The sequence below is a fragment of the Acanthaster planci genome, linkage group LG20, assembly GCF_054643075.1.
Source record: "Acanthaster planci isolate LZ-2023a linkage group LG20, COTS_SCS, whole genome shotgun sequence".
NCBI lineage: Eukaryota > Metazoa > Echinodermata > Asteroidea > Valvatida > Acanthasteridae > Acanthaster > Acanthaster planci.
The window spans coordinates 9,436,708-9,457,364 of NC_141796.1; the positions used below are offsets into that span (position 1 = coordinate 9,436,708).

Below are 20,657 nucleotides of genomic sequence, written 5' to 3' on the forward strand. Positions count from 1 at the left end.
GTACTGTGTCTGTCATGTGTCTCCCGGCGCGGAATACGATCAAAGGGAATTTCAGTCACTGTGCGTGCCTGTATGCATATTTGATTGTGACCAAAGGAAACTGGAGAAAACGGAGGAGGATTTCAGAATTCCACTGTGTCTTAAAACAGACCAGGAAAAAGGAATCCAAATAAACAACCTCCCTTTTTACGTGTACGTCAAGATCCCGGTTCTAAAAATGTAGGATGTGTTTTCTCTGTAGTTTGTAAGTTTTACACATCAGCCTAATCTTGTACCATGCCGGAGATATTATGTAGGGCCTACATGTTAGACAATCCGTTCCTGCACCCCTTGAGAGACCTTCTTCAGGGGCACTTGCACACAAGGTATGCTCAGCCGTGTACGTGCCCAGTCAACAGAGTTGCTCCTCTCACATTGTCACAGTTCGCACTGACTGACAAACATGTATCCATTGATTGTGGCTGTACATTCACTTCCTTTTGTCAATCAACAAATTACAATAAAATACTGTGTGTTCCTATGAGCCCCTGTATGACAAAGCTCTGGATTTCCCTTCAAAATGGTTTCACAGTCACGTATTGAAAGTTTCACTTTTCACCCAAGTGTTTTGAAAAAAAAAAAAGAAAGCAACAACTAAATAGAGTACTCTCCACCCAAGAAAAAAACACAGCTTGGCTTTAAACTGGTTTCCTACATGATAAACATTTACTGTAATCAAAGCAATTGTGGAGTTGTGTCTGTGGAAATGATGTTTAGTTGTTTTTTTTGTTTTTTTTATTCTCTCAAAGGATATCCTGTGGTCTGTCCAATGCTAATTTTATGAAGGTCGGCATTTTAAAGGGATCCCTGATATTGGTACTTTAAAGGAACTTGGTAGCTCCGTAAACTGGAGACATGGGTCTATATGTATTGAGGGAAGGTTTGGTTTGGATCCAAGGGCGTATGAACAGTTTGAAATTGTTTGAACATGGCATGTGTGCAATGAGGAATCCTGAGAAGGTCTCGAATCTCTGGCCAAGTTCTAGAGGTCACCTGTCAGTGAAACTGAAAGGATATCTTTGGTTTACTGACAAGTACGTGTAGCAGACTCGGGCAAGTCTAATTGGTGCAGTTTTCCCTATCGTTCTGGCCAGCCAAGGGTTATGAAGTCCACACAGAAATTTTCAAATTTCAAGTACCCATGAGTGTGCGGAGAAGAGGTCAGCAGCTGCACTTGTTGGCAAGTCTATGGTCTGTTCTCTCCCCCCCCTTGAGTGTCATCAAGCACAGGTCTTTTGGTGGGGCTAGGCCCAGGCAAGCCAAGGTTGGCAGGGGTCACTCCATAGCCTGGCTTTCCCTAGTCTTGATTGGCTGATGGGAGGCTCATCAGGGACCACCTCGGATATTTGTTTGTTAATCGATGTCTGGCATGGCTGTGGGCTGGTGATGACATATTGGATTGTAGATTTCTATATAAGCATTCTCTTGCCTTGGCACGCAGGTGCTGTACTTGTTCATGCAGGGACTAGTCACCAAACCAAGGGCTTGGCTCTGAAAGTCAACTAAAACTCCCATCCCCATGAAAGTACTCCAAATTCACAAAATGGTCGAATTACTCCATCGTACATTAACATGTGTCATATATGTACATGATGTTTACACGTTAACTCAATTAAAACAACTTCATTATATTGTTCTTCTAGATGTACAGCTCTGTTCAAGATCTCCTATGAGGAAACCCTCAAGTGAGCGACAGATTGGCAAGTTGCACCTTGCGCTCCATTTGACCCGTTGGTCAATCTGTCAGTCTTGTTTGAAAAGTATAGTACCTTTGAAGGTGATGGTCCCAGCACATGACCTGTTTAGGGCACTGTGATACTTACCTGTGAAAGCCACACTCTGGTCCGTGCGTCAGATGGCCCCGATGCGGCATGCACTGATAACCTGTAGTCTTCGTTTGAATGTGCACAAAATCAGCATTGATTTCTGTGTGACATCCATTTCTGTCTGCCTCTTGGGCATGTCCTGCAGTGGTTTAATTGCCGGGCTCAAAATGTCCATCGCCTAATGGACAGTAATTCTCAGCAGTGTAGGATTTGTCCCCCACCCCCCCCCCAAAAAAGAACCTTAATTATCTTCCCTACCCAAGCTCCTACTGTCCACCCCTCAACAAGGACATTAAATATAGTAGCTGTGCATAGGCCTACAGCATTCACCACAGCTGCCTTAGAAGGACTCTCCTCTGAAGTTATCAGGACCATGAATTCCTGGAATGTAAAACATACTACTGGTGTAGGGGAGAGGTTGAGTGGCACCTTCTGTGTAAACAGATACATGCAGTGGAGAAAAGAATAATCTCTTGTGAGATTGGGAAGTATTCTGTTAAAGGTATTGTATTATTAGCCCATTGGGCCCCAAGTTCAAGTGGACCCATGAAAAAATCTGTGACTCTGAACCAGGATATCATTTCCGAATCGGTTCATTTGTCGGGGGTGAGATTTGTCAGGATTTTTTCTTATTTGGGGGTTTTTGTTTCATCAGGATATTCCTGGGTATTCGGATATTATGAACAATTGGGAAACTGATGAGATCTCCATCAAGGTGTTTTGCTGATAAAAGTTGGTGCTTGGTACCCAGAGCACAAGAAATGAATATTTTAAGGGATGCCTTTGGCAGATGACAAATTAATGCTTACCATAGACCCTACGCCCGCTGTGGGACTCTCATAACCTCTGGTGATTGTTTCTCGGATATGTCATTTTTTCTCCTCTCTCGCCTGATTTATGTACACAATGCATGCACTGCCTGCTTACCACTGACATTTAAACAAGAATTCATGACATCCTAGATTTGTAATGTACTTGTAATATGTGACATTATTGGCTTTGTACCTGCCCAAGACTGATGACATTTGATCTATCATATGACGCCCTTTGATCTATTTATAGAATGTGATGTCATCATATCTATTTGTAGCGTGTGATATCATTTTTTTCAACTTCTCTGCAGCTGTGCGGTTGTGCCCTTCTTGGTGTGGGCCTGTGGCTGTGCTTTGAGCCCAGTGTCCAGCAGTACGCGACGGCGTCGGGTGACTTGAAGGAATACTACATCGCTGTCTATGTCATCATCGGCGTCGGCGGGCTGATGATGCTGGTGGGCTTCCTGGGGTGCTGCGGGGCCTGCATGGAGAACACCGTCCTCCTGGGCATGGTAGGTGGCCAGGGGAGGGAGGGGCTTTCTCATCCCCTTATCGGTCTCTGCACCTGAACTGAAGAGGGCGCCCTTCACAAAGATGGTCACTGGGTGCCACTTGCATTTTGCTGGCCCTGCTTTGTATTGCATGTCACCATGACAACTTAGGAATGATTGGGGATTTCTTCAATCTCACAGGGAGGCCGGTTTTCAGCCAAAGAGCTGATACATGTATCAGGCTTTTCCTAAACAATGCTGGGTTTGTTTCAGGCCCGAACAAGGCCTCTGGGCAAGCACCCGACTACCATCCCTTAATAGCTTGTTTGATTGTTTGAGGGTCCACCTTCAGGCCACAGTGTCATAAATTTCAGTCTCTCAGGTGACATCATCCAGCTCAGTGTGCCAACATGAAACCAGAGCTGTGGAGTATTCAGGCTGGGTTACTCCAGTGGACATTTGAAGCTGGTGGTAGAACTGGAGATAGAGCCACATCAGATACGAAGCCAAGTTTTGGAAAAGGGCCAGTTATACGTTTAGAGGAGAGGTGGTGTTACTCAAACAGCAAAAGCCTAAAGGGAATTGATTGACAGGTGCAACATGTTAACTCCAAATTTAGCAAATTGATCTCATTATACCCTGCTTGTAATGTTGACAATTTCAACAGTTGAAAACAACTTTCCCACCTCAATTGCATTCTGACGTGTTTAGCTGGGATGTAGGTTGAATCCCGTTGAAAGGGATGATTCACTTTTTAACTGAAAATGGCTTATCATTTTTTCTCTAGCCAAATTTGAATTGCATGAAATAGGTGGCTGTCCAGAATATCAGACTCTTGAATGAGTAAGTGGTTATTCATTATACATGAAAGTGGACTTCCTGATTATTGGTTCCCCGCTATTTGTCTTGGCTCAGTTCTTCACTTTCTTGCTGCTGATCTGCGTAGCTGAGGTTGGCGGTGGGATCTGGTGCTATCTCAACAGGGAGCAACTCAAAAGCATTGTGGAAAAAGGTAGGCATTCAGACATGCGCAAGATAAGCGAAAACCAGCTGCTGTAGGGCAGCAGTGGGCGACGGTGGCAGAAGTGGGATTTCCAAATGTTGTCCCTGTGTGGAAGCACTGGCTGTCATTTGTGTATTGTTATGAATCACATGAACGAATCTTGGTGCTGATTCTCAACTGCTAGGAATAAATCCACAGGCATGTTGAAGCAAATGAAGGGACCACCGTGGCTCAAGATTTTTCTTTCCACCCATGCTTGTTGTGCGTGGTAAGAAAGTCTGGCGTAACTCATGAATGCAATTGGTGGCAGAAGTGGGATACAAATTTTGTAGGAAACAGGATAGCAGGTGCTACTTTTACAAATGGGAGAACTTGAAGCATAGTGAATGTAGCAGAAGCGAGACAGTAACAATCCTCAAATTATTATTGAAGCGTAAATGTATCTGTACCCTGTGCTAGACAAGTGTGTTATGTAAAATTCATTTAATAATGCCACAAGATATCGTCATCTCTGAAAAGAACAGTCAATTGTTTGCAGGTGTAAGTTTAGTCTCTGTTTTCCTGTGTGTATACAGGCATACTCAGCACAATTCGGGAAGCTTACCAGGAAGATAATCAAGTGATCGTCAAAGCGGTGGATAACATGCAACAGCAGGTACATGTACATTCAGGTTTCCTAGATGGTCGGTGTAGACCTTATCTCTCGGAAACTTCAGCCCAAAATGTCATGAAATTCTTCCACCCCCCTACCTGCCACCAAGAAGCCTAGTGATGCAATCTTGATGCGACAACTTCTCAAAAAGGCTTTGAGCCCTGTGTTAAGTGGTAGTGATGTGGCCAGGCAATCCTCGATGGGTCAACTGAAATTCAGTATGGCTACGTGTACCGGTAAGGCCCAGTCGAGATGTTGCGTACGCAGCTGTGCCAAATGCAAAGGAAGTGACTTCGGCACAGAGTGTGGATGCGGCATCTTGACAGCAATGGGGGGGGGGGATTGAGGTCAGCCCTGTCAGTGTGTTCAGGCACGGACTTGCACACTTGATTTGTTCTGAAGTAACCCTACCTTGTTGAAATACTGGACCGGCTCAGTGTCGGTTTGACTGCCCTGTGAAATGTGACGAGTGTAATTGGTCAGATCGCAAATGATGATGTTATGACTTGTTTTTCTGATATGAAGCTGAAGTGTTGCGGAGCGGTGGGTCCCAATGACTGGGAAGACTCTGCCTACGGCCGACTGCCCGACTCCTGTTGCAGGGGAGAAACTGAAGGCTGCACGGAGGGCATATCCTTCCCAATAACCCTCTTGACGGTCTACAATGAAGTAAGTATACACAGGCCACCTCCACGGAGAGGGAGTCCCAGATTGGCTGGGTCTTTGCGCCTCTGCGGCCCCGGTTGGATCCCGGGCCTGGTCCGTGATGGGGACTAGGTGTTTACAATCCCTCGCCGATTCCATAGTTTTTTTACCCGGAATATTCTTCCAGGGTTTTCCTCCCGCTTCTTTTAACTGTGACTGCTTGGAAACATCTCCTTTCTGCAGGACTCTTCATGCTTATCTTGAAGCTACAGTTCCTAGGGTATTTTAAGGAATCCTTGGTTTCCAGAAATGCTTGATAATAGTAGTAGGGGAAAGTGCTCTTGGCCCTTCCCACTTTCACCCAGTCACACCCCTTGCTGTCGTTTCAACCTCCCTTGATGTTAGTTTCTTTCGAGTGGTCATCATTGTGGGTGTTTCCTTCTGTCTTGGGCAGGGGTGCACCTCGGCTCTGTTCAAGATGCTGGAAGACAATGCGGTCCTCGTGGCTGGACTTGCCATCGGCATAGGAGCCGTACAGGTAAGGAATGAACTTTTTACGAGTCAAGATCATTGAAATATGTGTGGTGAATGCAACCAGTCGATTGTCAAACAGTGACAGAATGTTTTGTGTGGGCCATATGCCTCTTTTGCCTACTCACACTACATGGCTATGAAATGTTCAGCCAAGCTAAAAGTCAGTGCATAGTGCTTATTTGCTTCCAAGTCCCATTGTTTGGGATGTAACAATATTATCATCTTGATGGGTGCTAGTGGAAGATGGGTGCAGGTGGAAGATGGGTGCAGGTGGGAGATGGGTGCAGGTGGAAGATGGGTGCAGGGGGAAGATGGGTGCAGGGGGAAGATGGATGCAGGTGGGAGATGGGTGCAGGTGGAAGATAGGTGCAGGGGGAAGATGGGTGCAGGTGGGAGATGGGTGCAGGTGGAAGATGGGTGCAGGTGGGAGATGGGTGCAGGTGGAAGATGGGTGCAGGTGGAAGATGGGTGCAGGTGGGAGATGGGTGCAGGGGGAAGATGGGTGCAGGGGAAGATGGGTGCAGGGGGAAGATGGGTGCAGGTGGGAGATGGGTGCAGGTGGAAGATGGGTGCAGGGGGAAGATGGATGCAGGTGGAAGATGGGTGCAGGTGGAAGATGGGTGCAGGGGGAAGATGGGTTCAGGTGGGAGATGGGTTCAGGTGGAAGATGGGTGCAGGGGGAAGATGGATGCAGGTGGAAGATGGGTGCAGGTGGAAGATGGGTGCAGGGGGAAGATGGGTGCAGGGGGAAGATGGATGGAGGTGGGAGATGGGTTCAGGTGGAAGATGGGTGCAGGTGGGAGATGGGTGCAGGTGGGAGATGGGTGCAGGTGGAAGATGGATGCAGGTGGGAGATGGATGCAGGTGGGAGATGGGTGCAGGTGGGAGATGGGTGCAGGTGGAAGATGGGTGCAGGTGGGAGATGGGTGCTGGTGGAAGATGGGTGCAGGTGGGAGATGGGTGCAGGTGGAAGATGGGTGCAGGTGGGAGATGGATGCAGGTGGAAGATGGGTGCAGGTGGGAGATGGGTGCAGGTGGAAGATGGGTGCAGGTGGGAGATGGGTGCAGGTGGGAGATGGGTGCTGGTGGAAGATGGGTGCAGGTGGAAGATGGGTGCAGGTGGGAGATGGGTGCAGGTGGAAGATGGATGCAGGTGGGAGATGGGTGCAGGTGGGAGATGGGTGCTGGTGGAAGATGGGTGCAGGTGGGAGATGGGTGCAGGTGGAAGATGGGTTCAGGTGGGAGATGGGTGCAGGTGGGAGATGGGTGCAGGTGGGAGATGGGTGCAGGTGGGAGATGGGTGCAGGTGGAAGATGGGTGCAGGTGGGAGATGGGTGCAGGTGGGAGATGGGTGCTGGTGGAAGATGGGTGCAGGTGGGAGATGGGTGCAGGTGGAAGATGGGTGCAGGTGGGAGATGGATGCAGGTGGAAGATGGGTGCAGGTGGGAGATGGGTGCAGGTGGAAGATGGGTGCAGGTGGGAGATGGGTGCAGGTGGGAGATGGGTGCAGGTGGGAGATGGGTGCTGGTGGAAGATGGGTGCAGGTGGAAGATGGGTGCAGGTGGGAGATGGGTGCAGGTGGAAGATGGATGCAGGTGGGAGATGGGTGCAGGTGGGAGATGGGTGCTGGTGGAAGATGGGTGCAGGTGGGAGATGGGTGCAGGTGGAAGATGGATGCAGGTGGGAGATGGGTGCAGGTGGGAGATGGGTGCAGGTGGGAGATGGATGCAGGTGGAAGATGGGTGCAGGTGGGAGATGGGTGCAGGTGGAAGATGGGTGCAGGTGGGAGATGGGTGCAGGTGGAAGATGGGTGCAGGTGGGAGATGGGTGCAGGTGGAAGATGGGTGCAGGTGGGAGATGGGTGCAAGTGGAAGATGGGTGCAGGTGGAAGATGGGTGCAGGTGGGAGATGGGTGCAGGTGGAAGATGGATGCAGGTGGGAGATGGGTGCAGGTGGAAGATGGGTGCAGGTGGGAGATGGGTGCAGGTGGGAGATGGGGGCAGGTGGAAGATGGATGCAGGTGGGAGATGGAAGCAGGTGGGAGATGGGTGCAGGTGGGAGATGGGTGCAGGTGGGAGATGGATGCAGGTGGGAGATGGGTGCAGGTGGGAGATGGGTGCAGGTGGAAGATGGGTGCAGGTGGGAGATGGGTGCAGGTGGGAGATGGGTGCAGGTGGGAGATGGGTGCAGGTGGGAGATGGGTGCAGGTGGGAGATGGAAAGTGTTTGTAACCATGTGGGGTACAGACATACTACATTATTTTTGTTCCACAAGCGCTTGATAACAAATTTAGTTTCAAGGGAATCTTATTTGCAGTATAATGACAGAATGTACATTCTGTACTCGAGAAAACACTGGAACTTAATGAGTATGCATGGCGGCAGATGCGTGACTTTTGACTTCGTGTTTTGTGTCGGGGTAGAGTATAGCAGCACTGTACAGGAAGTTAGAACATATGGACCATCACACTTTTGTTGCCGCGGATTTTAACCAATCAGCAGTAACCCCTTCGCGCCGGGATTCTTTTGACGGTGACTGCTGGGCTGTGGTATGCCCAGTATGCAAAGCTCTGTCCAACAGCAGGCCCACATGGAAACCGCAGGTGCATGGTGAATAGACTGTATGTGTGGTATGCACTAATCCTCACACAAAGCCACGGCTCTTGCCGTCTCCCGGAGCGAAGGGGTTAAGGATTCAAGTTTGCTTGCAAGATATTTCTGTGTACCAGTATCGTCTTACGAGAATGCCGCACTACAAAATTGCAATACGACAGTTCTAGATCCGAGAATCCCGCGTCCAGACTGGTCTGTATAGACGAAATGCAGTCGAGTGGAAGTGTGTCCGATCATGGGTGAATGATCACTCTGTGGTTTATAAATGCTATTGTCGTGCGTCTAACATTTAGAGACGTTTATTTTGCCCCTTTCTGCTCGCCATAGCTCCTGGGCATGCTGTTCTCACTCTGCCTGTGCTGCGCCATCAGGAGGGCCGACAGGGAGAAGTCCTATCCTCTCTAGACACCAGAAGCCCATGCCATTCCCATGCCAGGGGGTACACTTGATATTGCCATTCAAATGCCACAGGGGTGTCAAGTTGGACTTTTTTAATCTTCTGATGAACTAAAGAAAGTGGTTTTTTTTTATAGTCAATCCGTTGAATGGATTGGAATTTTACATATAACAGCATTTTTAAAAACGATGGCTTGTTGATCATTTAGTCAAGCTGTCAGTTGATACCAAAAGGAAATTCGTGTTCTTAACAATTTCTGGAAATGTCTGAAAAACACCTGCCCCTAACCCGAAGGGAAGCGGCACGTTACTAAACAAGCCCACTGGTACATGAAAATTGTTCAGTCCTTGTTCATCATGCCAAACAAAAGGTAGCACTCAAACATATGTCTCCAGGTTTTTATTGATCTTGTTTTCTTATTTTGACTCAGCGACCTGTAGTGGTATTCTCAACTCTCCCAAGTCCTCTATGTGATGTCCTTGTACATAAAAACCCTGCAGTTCATCAGAATAATCTAGCCTTTGTTTTCCAGGAATGCCGTTTATTTGGATAAACAAATGACACTCCAACCCTGTTAGCTAGATTTTGTATATATACATGTACATCAGTATGTGGTGTCTTCTTTCATTAGTTTTTGCTGGTCACAAACTGGCAATTTTTATTTCGTTCTCTTAAATGGTACAATGTACGTTATTCTGTCAGGAGCTGTGGTTTACATTGTGATTAGGATTCAACTTCGGGAGATTATTTTCATGAGGGAACATTGAAATTAATAGCAGACCTTTTTTAGTGGAAAGAAGTGATCTCTGGTCTGGTACTCTGACTTCTTCACGCACTGCTTTGCTTAATGCTTACTGATCTACAGTAGCATAGTCCCAATGTCATCTGCGGCTATGGCCACTCACTATAGCAAAATCTGAATCAGAAACATAAGCCACAGCCATAAAAGATCTGATTTAGATACAGCTTCCAGATCACAGTAACTTGCTCATGTATCACTGAAAGAAGAGTTTATACCGTTTGATACTTGCAACAGGCTTAAACAAATGTCTGTTTGAACTATTGTTACATGGTCCGTTTATTATTTCGAAAGTTCAGAGGTTTTCCTGGATTCTGCCCGTATAATCTCAAAGTAAGCCACAGCCCATCTGAGCCCATTTTGATCACAGTTTATACTATTTAAGAATAGCTGTTAAACGCAAAGATCGTATAGCGCCGAGAAGTGGCGCAAGATGGCGAACTTCACCGTGAATACACGTAGAACGGCACCGGCAGGCATGTACACCTGGTGAGCCTGCGCCCAGGCACTACTGTAAACTGCGCAGGCGTATCGCTGGCTCAAATGGCGCCCACGGTAATTACATCTTTTGGGCAGAGTTATCCATCTTGCGCCTGCGGCGCTATACGATCTTTGGTCAAAAGTTTTCATCTTTGTATATTGAACATGTAAATGTACTCCTAACTGTAATGGATTTTACTTGATATCTGTAGTACTGTAAGAAAAAAGACTGGTAGTTTGTAGTATATTTTTTAAGAATGTGCTCTTTGGATTAAATGACTGTAGGATATAGAGCAACCCCCAAGATGAGAGTAGAATATTTAAATGTCACATTTTGTGTCTCAGTGGGCAGACGATCACGTTCCCAGTTTTTAGAGAGTCAGGTTGCCATGGAGAAGGAGGCCATATGCGCTCTTGGGAAAGACCACAGCAGCATGCGTGTAATGTCACCAAGCGGATACCGAGCTTGAAGCAACCGCACAGGACCATTTCTCTCCCTCGGACTCGGTGATAAAGCCACTCTCCGATACGCGTAAACCTTTTCTGCACCGCCGCCAGGCTTGCTGAACTCCACTGCACTAAACCACGACGACAGAGCCACCTTGTAATAGTTGAATGTACAGTAACGGAGAACTGATTTTTGTCTATTTGGGTAAGTCTGTATCCATCTGCAATCAACCCCCCCCCTTTCACCGCCCTTATCCTGCCCCCCCCTCCACTGCTCTCTGCAGACAGTAATAATTTGTATGAATCACCAATGAACTCTGCCAAGCATGAAATGCTGTCGATAAAAATGGAATTTCTCAGTCAAATATTTCGGTACTTCGATTTGTTGATATCCCATACAGTACGCATGTTTAACGACAAATTTTACGACGTTTAAAATGTTACGGCATTTTCCAGTCTGTCAGTTTGGGAACAGTATCAATTTATTGAGGGCCATGAGTGGAGCACACTTCACCGGCAGTTGACTTCGTAGGCTGCTTCGCAAGGCCCTGGCTACGGTTGTTTGTAACACACGACCGTACGGATGTTGCTGGCTTGCAGCTGAGTCACTTCTCATAGACATATTACTGACAGCCCGAAGCCCAAACATTCATATGTAAAACTTGACGGATTTATCTGGTCAGACAGTGCTATCGTTCAGTGAACTACTACCAAACAGATAAAAACAGACAAACAAACCGCGTATAAAGTTTAGTTTGAATCTTTACTGTTGCCAACACAGATTCTCTCTCAAATGTGTGACTTGGTCTGTGAGAATTCAATTTGGGCGGACCGTTCACAATTTGAAGCCATCTAGCGCATGTTCACTGGAAAAATGCCCAGATATCAGTTGATAATTTTGCCCAAAGAAAGTTTTGCAAATTAAAAAATTCTATAAAGGGTGTTCCTTGTTGAATCGCCTGGCTGTAGGCTCGCAAGAAAGAATTTTATAAAACAACCAGAAATTAATGTACGTACCACTGTTATTCAGTATTGGTCCCGTTGTATTTATGGAATTGGGTGTATTTTTGTAACTTTAATGTTTTTATATCGTGTAGTGTAAACGGATTGAGTAGATTTTAGGCAACAGAGCTCCAGGTTACTTGGACCCATCAGCCTGAACACGAGAGATTTATTGGCCAATATGACATGCTTTGGTGTAGCAAAGAATTTACATTTTACCAGCCAAAGTTATAGTTCCGTGCTCTACGTCCAGAACTGGCTCCCATGGCCCAAAACTGGTTTCCATGGCCCTAAGGTCCGAATTTGGGAGTTCAGGTGTTGGATGCAAGCAAACCTGGTGCAATTTTATGTATTAAATGTGTGTCCGCCTTAGTCAACTGTGATGCTAACACAGGTGTCTATCGCAGTGAATTGGAGAGTGCCATATTTCTTCAAAGCCAGAACAAATATTTCTGTAGTATATCTATGTTTATTCTCTGAAAAGGAACATTATATAATCACGCATAGATCTTTCCACATCAAAGGTCTAGGGGTGGGTAGTAGGCCACGGATGGCCATTTGATGAAACAGCTATGTAACTGTGCAAGAACATGCTACTGCATATTTATCCGTTGCAAGCTGTTGTCGAATCAATGAGAAAACGATGGCCGCCCATAAGATGGCGCATATTTTTGTAAAGTTCATTCATTCTCAGTTTCATTTGTAAGCCCAACTTACAACAATATTTGATAAGAAATTTGCTTCCAACCTTTTTGTCCGATGTGGGTCAGTAGAGGGCGCTGGTGCGTTTCAAGAAGCAGACTAGTCGTGAATGGACGAGTGTTGCGTTGTACACATAGTCGATGTATTTGTGAACCATATGTCGTATCTTGCCAACTATGTCCGTGCACATTGTAAAGATGCCCTTGTCCAGTTTCTAGTACCAATTAAATTATTGCGATTCTGAATACATGCATCAGAAATGGATTTGTGTGATGTGAAATCGTTAATTTGAAGTTTAGAAATGCATGTAGGTGAACACGTCGCAACCAAAATGACTCCTTTACGAATACTCATAGTGAGATAGGCCTATAGGCAAAATATAAATTTGTTAAATTATAACCCAAATGTTATTTCGACCTTCGACTGCTGAAATTCATCTAGTGAACTACAGAATAGGTGTCATATTGCCGCAAACTTCCACAGATTCCGAAACCCGCAGAGATCGTGGATTTTTTGCTGTAGCGCGCCGATCTGTTAAGAATGATTCCACATAAATACAGAGTCTTTGCCCGATTTCCTACAAATTTTGGTCGTCCGAGCACCGTACTTGTGTGCAACAGAGCCCGCAACAATTCCTCAACTTCCTTAGAATTTAAGTGCTTTAGGCCTACCTATAGACCTTTGGATGGCTTCGAACAAACTTACCTTCTTAGACCCAAATATCGATCCGAACCATAACGAGAATCCAACAATAAACTTCCAAAGTACGATCCGATAATTCATGGTTTTTGGAATTCGAACGACGACGTCGGGATCGCCGGTAGTCAGATGACATGATGCAGAACTTCCCTAAGACCGAGGTTTGTTCCAAGGTTTTCAGTTTCTCCCGTTGAGTCTTTTAGATAAATATACCAGAAGAACTTCTCTTATTGGGGACCCAGATTAGAAAGTCGTCAGAGGCCTCGGTGCGGAACGCAGAGGGTCGCGGTTCGAGTCCCGGTCAGGGCAACCTGCACCAGGGAGGAGTCCCACGGAGCGTCGTCTAGCTAACTAGATAAAATAAAATAAAATGAAGATTTTACTCTTTTTATGCAACCAAGCACAGCTGAAAAAGAAGTAAAAAGCACCCTTCACTATTCCGGGATTCGAACCCGCAACTTCTAGTTTAGAGATCCCACGTGCCTCTCCACTAGGCCAACTCTCTCGTCTTACTTTCCCTGGTTAAAAGATAAATATAAACGTTTTAGTGTACACAACCAAACAACACTCACTTGGTTAAGTCAGCGCGCATGCGCTGTTTGGATAAAGTTCTGTCACGCGATTGGTCTAGACGGCAGGCATGCAAACTTTTTCTAGCCAATGAGAAATCTGCAACTTGGAATTCTTCCTTCACGCGTTTTCTTTTAAAAGTCAGGGGACATAATTTTAAAGACAAGACCTCCATTGAAAAGAATTTGACAGGGGGAAACCAAAATGAAAATGTTGCAAAAGCATTCAAGTTTTTGTTTGATGAACAAGTTTGCGATCAAATAAACTTTTCCAACGCGATGCATACATTTTTGGTCTTGATACATCCGAGATAAAAAAATCAGAGTTTTTCTTTTGTAAACACTTGACGATGCTTTCAGATTCTTCAGTGGGAAAAAAGGGGGGAAATTACGGATTAAAATGAGTCACTAAAAATACAAGTGAACACGTGAAGCATGCCAAAATAAAACAATTTTTATAAAAAGACAATGTTTTACAGTTTATTAGGAACGTCCAGTACATAATCGGGGTTGTCCCAGCCCCTGTTACGCGGAGGTACACCGAGAGGGATTTAATGTAAGAGTCACAATAACTTTGTTCAAGGTTCAACTAGTGGTTGTTAGGTAGCCTATTCAAAACGGTTGCCCCTCATAACACACCATGGGCCACTTTCAAAATCTTGGCTTCATTTCCAACTTGCCTCGAGCTCTTCTTGAGCTCTCGAATCATTTATCAAATTTGACTGTGGGAACCAAGTGGAAGTACTCAATTTGGTCCTGTTTTCGGAAGTTTAACGTTCCTCGTTCGGGCCTCAAATATGGATGGGGTATAAATATATGAAAACAGAAGACAATTGGATAGGAAAATGAGGTGAAGATCTTGGACAGTACGATCACTAAAGTGAAAAAAACTGTGCAGTTAGTTCTACGGAGAGAAAGTTAAAAGGTAATATAGCGGACAATTATTTTGCCTCAAGCCGTTTGTTTTCATCTTATCTTGGTTATTCAAATTTTAAATGCTTTAAAATTACAAGTATTTTGATGAGTGCTATCTCATAGAGTGTCACTGAGGTCTCACGCTTACGAAAATCGATTTTCTTGCAGTGCCCATGATTTCTTCAATGTTCTCTTTAATCTTTTTTTCCCTAGACATTCTCTTTGTAAACGCATTGACTACGTAAATTTCTAACCTCAAACGATAGCCAAATAGTTTTCCCTTCAACGTCTGGGCTTTTGATTTCACTGCCGTGAAACATGGGCAGACGTGACGTCAAAAAACATGCACCTTCCGCGAGTATAGCACCCACATTTTGAAACCTACTGACAAAGATTACTTGAAATTGGCTACTGCTAAGTTGAGCAATTGTGCTCAGACAAATCTTCACCTTTACTACGGAGACGGTTCCTCTAGAACAATTCATCTACCTTTTGGATTTTCAAGAATCTCAGCCTATACAAGCGGAAGAAACTATATTGTTTTTTACGATTGCTACCTTTAAAATACACTTTCACTTGTTTCAGTTTTTACAGACATCCATAAGTTTGCATTTTCTACAAAAAGACAGTTTGTACAAATACCTCTAGGCTAAATACCTCTCCATGAGGGTTGAAAAAAGTCAAGCACTAGAATGTTCCCCCACCTCTCAAAAGTTCACCTTACAAAAATACATGCTTAAAGAGTTGAAACAAATCAGATGGAAATCTAATGTATCAATAACTGCAAAGAATGGTCGAAAGTATTAGTTAAAAGTTCATAAAAATGTGCAATAAAGTTCAGATTACTTTGAGAATTTTAAACTTAAAGCAATGTTTTACTACAATTCAATGCTGTTCACATTGGTTATGCAACTGTTGAGTATTTAGAAAAATTTTTTTTTAATGTAACAGAGCAGGGGAAAATGCATTCTTAGCCAAGCATAAAAAATGAGTTGTACGATATAAACGCTAAATTCTAAAATATTTTAAGGAGAGAATACTGACATCAATCAGTTTGTACACAGTTTATCAGTGTAAGCCTTGATACAAATGCTATAAACTTCACCTTTGTTATATTCATATGCAAACTATATTATACATGCTACATAAATACTATTACTTTAAAAGCACAACAATATCTACGGATACCTATAGCGCTATTCTACAAATAACTTTAGAATAGTTGAACTACAGCCTCTTGTGTTTGATAGTGCAGAGGTCAGGTTATTGGAAGCTTGCTATGAACAAAGCTTTGATAAAATTTCAAGGGATTTTGACTCTTCTGTTTTTACCAGCTTTACAAAGAGAATAAGACTGCAGGCGAGACGATATCAATCACCTCCAAAGGGAATGATCAGTATTTCAACAGCTACAATGTAAAACTGTCATATTACATTTAGTTATTTTACAAATATAATATTACAATACCTAGGCTTCTAGAAAAAGGTCAAATACATTTCATCAATTGATACAAACGGCAAGAGAAGATATCCCAACATGTCTTGAATATTCTTTTTTTTTTTAAAGAATTTGGCCAACAAGTCCAATATTTTGGAATACTGCTACTGAACTATACTGACAAAGAGTAGTCATCCACACTTGGCAAGAGCTTAACTCCATTTGAGAATAGTCTCTCAACTCTCGTCACCAGAATTTCATTGAAAGTATGGCAAGATATTTTGTAACTATTTTGTCTCTGGAAATTGCTAACTTTATAACCATTTTTTCATTTCAAGGAATAGATATAAAACGTGGTATAGTATCCTATAGAAAATAGTATTGCATTGTCATATTCACTTGGTGTCCATGGCATAAGTTCATTGATGAAAATTGAAGTGGGATTTTTATTGATTTTGTTTCAAATTACTGACACATCGATATGTCAATGTTGACCTACATCAAATACAACGTTGTGTCAATGTCAAGTGTATTAATAGAGTATTGATTTATTAACAATGAAAATTCCTCAACTTTTTCTGACGAAAATGACATCAGCGTCATAATTATTGAAAAACTATTAGTTATAGTTTGCCAACCCTCACTCATACAATGCCAATATTGATTTATCAGTAAAGTTGACTTAGTCCCCTACAAATAGGCATTCTACATTAATACAACGCTCAATGTCCATTTTTGACGGATGCCCAGGTAGAGCGTAGAATCAAACCAGGAACACAGACTCAAACACAAGTCTGGAATAATTCTTAAGCAGTTAGAAAAAATGAGAAGAATGCATGCAAAACACAGAAACAAAGTGCGAGAGCATTTGGCACGGTGTACCCTAGATGTCGAGTAGCATATTTTCCCGTGTTATTACATCGTGGACAAAATGATTCAGTCATTTTGGGTATTGCTTGTTTGGTCGTTTCAAAAAGTATGCTAGAGAAGTTTCTGACATTAGTTTAAAAAAATGTGAAAAGGTTTAATGGCAGAAATGAGGTAAAAAAAATCCAAACAATGTGATATGTTAGACCGATATTAAATGTAAATAAATGACGTCTTGTGATATAAAATGGCAAATTTGGCACTGCATACAAGAAAACATTGAAGTGCATTTAGAATGTTCAAGTCTCACAACTGGGGATCAACTGAGAACTTGGTGACTTCCATGTGTGACTAGCACATGTAGTATTTTAACTACTGTGGTAGTATTACATTACTACTACGGTTGAGGACATCTGTAATGAATTCTGTGGTTTTCATTTCTGACTGACCCTTTTTTTTCGCTCCAGCCAAGGAAAAATACTTTTCTTGCTGCTGATCCTGTCTGGAATTTCATACCGAAGAAAAGATGAGAAAAGATTCTGGTAAAGAGTTCCAAAGTTCGGGTGCTGCAACCTAAAAGCTTCTCGCCCCCAAAGATAATGAGCCATAGTTTCCTTGAGTGCTACTAGTAGTAGTGCTGCTAGCAGTAGTGCTACTAGTACTAGTGCTACTAGTAGTAGTGCTACTAGTAGTAGTGCTGCTAATAGTAGTGCTGCTAGCAGTAGCGCTACTAGTGCTACTAGTAGTAGTGCTACTAGTTGTAGTGCTACTAGTAGTAGTGCTGCTAGTAGTACTGCTACTAGCTGCTAGCAGTAGCGCTACTAGTGCTACTAGTACTAGTGCTACAAGTGGTACTGCGACTAGTTGTAGTGCTACTAGTAGTAGTGCTACTAGTTGTAGTGCTACTAGTAGTACTGCTGCTAGTAGTAGTGCTGCTAGTAGTAGTGCTACTAGCAGTAGTGCTACTAGTACTAGTGCTACTAGTAGTAGTGCTACTAGTAGTAGTGCTACTAGTAGTAGTGCTACTAGTAGTAGTGCTACTAGTAGTAGTGCTGCTAGCAGTAGCGCTACTAGTGCTACTAGTACTAGTGCTACTAGTAGTAGTGCTACTAGTAGTAGTGCTACTAGTAGTAGTGCTACTAGTAGTAGTGCTGCTAGCAGTAGCGCTACTAGTGCTACTAGTACTAGTGCTACTAGTAGTAGTGCTACTAGTAGTAGTGCTACTAGTAGTAGTGCTACTAGTAGTAGTGCTGCTAGCAGTAGCGCTACTAGTGCTACTAGTACTAGTGCTACTAGTAGTAGTGCTACTAGTAGTAGTGCTGCTAGTAGTACTGCTACTAGCTGCTAGCAGTAGCGCTACTAGTGCTACTAGTACTAGTGCTACAAGTGGTACTGCGACTAGTTGTAGTGCTACTAGTAGTAGTGCTACTAGTTGTAGTGCTACTAGTAGTAGTGCTACTAGTTGTAGTGCTACTAGTAGTAGTGCTACTAGTTGTAGTACTACTATTAGTAGAAATGGTAATACTTCAAATACTACAAGGAGTGGTACCACTCATGGTGCTGGAAGTAGTTTTCCATATGGCACTTCTTATATATATATGTTACAGTTAGCTACAAGTTGGGTCATAGTTGAGACAGGAAAAGCACTCAAAATGATAAAATAGTTATAAAATTAAAATATTTTAAAATAATACTACTATCACAGCACTGACTGGTATTTGCCAAATGCATGGTGCAATATTCTTGTGCGATACAAAAAAGAGAGACTGTCCAAATTTTGGATATGTCCATTTTGAAAAATTTGAACGCCCTGCATGTCATCCAGGGACATCAGGGTTACTGTGGTTACCATGGCATCTCCTTCTCAGGGGCTTACACCACCACTTATTTCATTTCTATTACTGGTATTTGCTCTAAAATTTACTGATGACAGTGCTACATTTTCTAAATCTAAAAAAGCAATGTTTTTTGTCTACTTCATTCTGGAGTTAAAAGAGTGAAGCAAAAGAACAATTCATACACTGTTTTCCGACCAATTCAAAAACACCGTTTTTTTTCTGAAAACATGATAAAAGGTAACAAAGAAGACAACGCCTAGGCTAAGTACAATTTCACACTCAAATTTCTGTACAAATACTGTTAAGTCTTCTACTCATAAATTCTTCTTTACATACAACACAAAGCTATTCAGAGATGTAAAAAAAAAATCACCGATGTGATCCCCGCTCCCATTTTCCAAACATGATAATTACATATGTACTTTGATTTTCACGCTGCTGTGAAATACCCAACTTCATGTTCACTTATCTTTATACAAGTCAAGCTGAATACCTCAGGAATGTGTATTTTTCCACTTGTAGTTGATGCTAATTTAGCATCTGATGATAAATACCCCACAACTGTACACTGACAGTCTCTGAGGTAAAAGGTTAAAGGTGAAAGTTAACAGAGCTCCGTATTAAAACTGGGATTTCAAAATGGGTCGACATTCTAGCTAGATGTTGAGATTCAAACACTCAGTCAATTTGTTCCATCTGCCACTTCAAAATGAGTTCTATCTTTATTTCGTCCCACTTCTTCTGAATAGGGCAGGAACTCTTAACTAGTTGTCACGGGTGCATTGACAGTGACGTTTCTCTAGACCGCGGTCAAAGTTTCATAATGGCAGACTTCAGGAGGAATGCCAAGAGCTTGATCAATTGCTTTCCTGCGCTGCACCTTGAGTCGTAGTTAACCTTGTGTGTCACGACAACATTTCTCGCACGACACGTTGCGCAACATCCCTAGAAACAGATCTTAACTCGACCCTCTCTTCAGCTCCCAACTTCTTTCCATATCCACAAAAATCGACACCAATATTGAATGTCTTTAGCCGGACAAATGTGCAGATTATCCCAAAACATTCTACTTCCCCTCGTTAGGTCAACTCGGGTCCTTTTCCATTCACAAAAAAACAGACCAAGTCTTCCATTCGAATTAACACTTGAACAGAAATATACATGTGCATCTATCCACTTTTCAATACTGAGCTCTGTTTGGAAACTTTTTAAATAAAATTTGTTTAAGAAAGTACAACTTAAACTGCTACAAGTTTAACTATCCTAATACAACTTCTGTTCACAACTCTTGGATGCTTAATTGCACCAAACTTTTTAAACTCTTTTTTTTTTTTTTACGTATGCCGGGACACAATATACACAAAACGTTATTGCAGCAGCTCACCCACAATGCACCATAACATTACGCTCTCACGCACCAGAATCAAGGTACTATCTGGAAGAAAGAAAATCATCAATTTGAGAACGCTTTACAACTTTTGTCAGGCAGGTTTAGTTGTAGGCATTTCCTCGGCTTCTCTAATACAAGGTTTGGAAAATTTTTTTTTTGTTTAGGTCGAAACTAAAGAGAGACGGTAGAGGACATGTTTGGGTTTATCAACTTTATGCTGAACACAATTTCCTCACAGTAGGAAACATTTTCAGGTTTTTCACACAAGTGGGAAAACATTTTCAGGTTTTTTCACACAAGTGGGAGAACATTTTCACGCCTTTTCACACAAGTGGGAAAACATTTTCACGCCTTTTCACACAAATGGTGAAACATTTTCACGTTTTGCTAAAGAGGAGAAAACATTTTTACACCTTTTCACACAAGTGGAAAAGCGTTTTCGTACCTTTTGAAACAAGGGCGACATTTTCACACCTTGTGATAAAAAAATGTGAATGTATA

The 20,657-nt window shown here is 43.2% G+C and overlaps 3 protein-coding genes across 5 annotated transcripts in view; 1 reads left to right on the forward strand and 2 right to left on the reverse strand.

Annotated features, from left to right (window-relative positions):
* LOC110975036 (CD9 antigen-like) overlaps positions 1-12,701 on the forward strand; it is a 33,912-nt gene extending 21,211 nt beyond the window's left edge. For both annotated transcript variants that reach the window (XM_022227127.2, XM_022227128.2), the window contains exons 2-7: positions 2,989-3,189; positions 4,084-4,180; positions 4,747-4,826; positions 5,349-5,492; positions 5,923-6,006; positions 8,942-12,701. In XM_022227127.2, coding sequence (XP_022082819.1) covers positions 2,989-3,189; positions 4,084-4,180; positions 4,747-4,826; positions 5,349-5,492; positions 5,923-6,006; positions 8,942-9,019 — 684 coding nt within the window. In that variant the 3' untranslated portion in view covers positions 9,020-12,701. The remainder of the gene's footprint in view (positions 1-2,988; positions 3,190-4,083; positions 4,181-4,746; positions 4,827-5,348; positions 5,493-5,922; positions 6,007-8,941) is intronic.
* A 1,444-nt stretch (positions 12,702-14,145) lies between these two features.
* On the reverse strand, positions 14,146-19,225 carry LOC147795916 (uncharacterized). Its single transcript, XM_087130848.1, has 2 exons — positions 19,216-19,225; positions 14,146-18,479 (listed from the first exon to the last, which is right to left on the reverse strand). The coding sequence occupies exons 1-2, from the start codon at positions 19,223-19,225 to the stop codon at positions 17,728-17,730; spliced, it is 762 nt and encodes a 253-aa protein (XP_086986974.1). The 3' UTR covers positions 14,146-17,727.
* An 882-nt stretch (positions 19,226-20,107) lies between these two features.
* Positions 20,108-20,657, reverse strand: part of LOC110975084 (tetraspanin-1-like) — a 33,359-nt gene continuing 32,809 nt past the window's right edge. For both annotated transcript variants that reach the window (XM_022227215.2, XM_087130260.1), the window contains one exon: positions 20,108-20,201. The gene's annotated coding sequence lies outside the window, so the exon portion shown is untranslated. The remainder of the gene's footprint in view (positions 20,202-20,657) is intronic.